The 2,173-nt window shown below is 55.8% G+C and overlaps 1 protein-coding gene across 1 annotated transcript; it reads left to right on the forward strand.

Annotated features, from left to right (window-relative positions):
* The first annotated feature begins 341 nt into the window (after positions 1 to 341).
* On the forward strand, positions 342 to 1,755 carry ankrd9 (ankyrin repeat domain 9). Its single transcript, XM_043698471.1, has one exon. It carries the CDS (start codon positions 501 to 503, stop codon positions 1,425 to 1,427), a length of 927 nt encoding a protein of 308 aa, XP_043554406.1. The 5' UTR covers positions 342 to 500; the 3' UTR covers positions 1,428 to 1,755.
* The last annotated feature ends 418 nt before the right edge of the window (positions 1,756 to 2,173 follow it).

The following is a 2,173-nucleotide window of genomic DNA, read 5'->3' on the forward strand; positions in this document are numbered from 1 at the left end:
GAGGGGAGGGGTCCAAGCCCAAGCCGGAGGTGGGGCGTTGGCAAGGAGTGTGTCCGCATGTGGACTAGGTTGGAGGCGGGGCGATGGAAGGGGGCGTGTCCGGGGTGGTGGAGGGATGTTGGGATGTTCAGGCAAGGGGGATGGGAGAGGGGAAGGGGCGAGACGGGAGGAGGCGGGGTCAACGTAAAAGGGGTGGGTCTTTAGAGGTGAGTCAATGGACGGGGCGGGGCGAGAGAAGGGGCCTGGTCTATGGGCGGGGCCAGAGTAAGGGGCGGTGCTGGGGGCGGGTTCGAGGGCGGGGCGCGGTTGAAATCGGCCAATGTTTGAAGGCGGCCCTCGGCGCTGCTGCTACAAGAGAGTGTGGGAGGCGCGGCGCCCGGCTTCGGGGACTATGACCCGGGGAGCGGTGTGTAATTGAAGGCAGGAGCAGGAGCAGGAGCAGGAGCAGGAGCAGGAGCAGGAGCAGGAGCAGGAGCAGGAGCCCTCGGCCCGGGACTCCGATGCCGCCCCCGGCCATGCCCTGGAGTCTGGGCTATTGCAGCCCCGGGGGCGGTCAGCAGGAATCGCGGTGGCGGAAACGCTGCAGGAAATCATCGTTTGCTTTTTACCAGGCGGTGCGGGACCTGCTGCCTGTCTGGATGCTGGAGGAGATGAGGACCATGGAGGTGTTCCACTGGGAGGACAGTGGCCGCATCAGCAGCTACTCGCCGTCCGAGGCTCTGCTCTATGCCCTGGTGCACGACCACCAGGCGTACGGCAAGTACCTGCTGAGCGAGCACCCCCGGGCTGCCCTGGCTATGTCCAGCACCAGCTTCTGTTGCTGCTCGGTCCTCGGCCAGCACCTGGCCATGGCTGTGCGCTACAACCGGGTCGCCACCCTGTCGCGGATCCTCGACAGCCTGCGCCGCTTGCCGGAGGGAGAGCGCCGCCAGTACATCGACCGCCGGGGCTGCGAGCATGTGGAGAGCGGCAAGACCCCACTGCACTTGGCGTGCGAGCTGGTCAGGCCCGAGTGTTTGACCCTGCTGCTCGGCCACGGCTCGTCTCCTTACATCAGGGACTGCCGCGGGGACACGGCTCTGGACACCTTACTGCAGCAGCTGGGTTCCAGTCCCCTGGACAATCCCAGGATGGCCAGGTGCCTGCATCACCTCCTGCTATTCATGCCCGAGCTCCAGTTTCAGATGAAGACGACGCTGAAGGACAATGCCAGTCTCTGGCGGACCGTTCTGGGGACACCGCTCTTCCAATGGCTCTCGGGCTACAGCCCCGCTCCCCTCTTCATAAAGGCCATGCAAACTTTAATCAGGACGATAGACCCCGAGAAATTCCCAGAGGGTCTGGACGAACTACCCATATCCCATCTCCTCCGAACTCTGGACTTTAAACTGACTGCAGGCGGCACTGTCCGTTCAAACTTCGAGTGATGCCGCTTTTAACCTTTAATGCGATTTTATATATAGACTTTATATGTATTTATATATTTTAAAAATGCTGTTTAGAAGCTTATAAATGAACGGCTCAATGAAGTGCCAAGCCGATATGTAGTGAACTTCAGAGTTGAGAATTCTCCAGAATGTAAGCTTAAAAATGTGTTGCTGGAAAAGCGCAGCAGGTCAGGCAGCATCAAAGGAGCAGGAGAATCGACGTTTCGGGCATAATGTTCAAAGTGCATTGAAACTGTAGAGTCCTACAGTTTCCAATGTAGTATTGATTCGACTTTTTTTTTTGCGAGAATAAATCTATTTTAACACACTTGGCTATGAACTGTGTCACTGCATCCTCTTGTACTCGGCTTGTATTACCATGCCGTAAATAATTTATCAAAATGCGTTGTGGGATTCATGTTAGGTCGGCTTTGTTGCATTATGTACACACTATACATTGCGTCCAGACCAACGCGATAATGATGTCAATTCGACAGTTTCTGCTGCTCACTCACTCTTCTGGCATTTCCCCATTGGAAAAACGTGAAATCTTTCACATTCCGATGGGCGCTTCCTACCAATTGCTCCACTATCATGAAGAGAAATAGAAACTGAAACCCGAGGCGCTTTTCCAAAGCAACCAGGGAGCTGAAGTATCGGGTCGTGGCGACAAACTGGCTTCGTTACTATAGAAACAGTTGTAACATTACAACTGTTCAATCAATGTTGGATCCTTTAAGCTGTTG

This window comes from Chiloscyllium plagiosum, chromosome 10 (assembly GCF_004010195.1).
Source record: "Chiloscyllium plagiosum isolate BGI_BamShark_2017 chromosome 10, ASM401019v2, whole genome shotgun sequence".
Taxonomy (NCBI): domain Eukaryota; kingdom Metazoa; phylum Chordata; class Chondrichthyes; order Orectolobiformes; family Hemiscylliidae; genus Chiloscyllium; species Chiloscyllium plagiosum.

Bases quoted from the DNA above. Each gene is read 5' to 3' on its own strand.
- ankrd9 (XM_043698471.1), top strand. From the start codon at position 501: ATGCCGCCCCCGGCCATGCCCTGGAGTCTGGGCTATTGCAGCCCCGGG.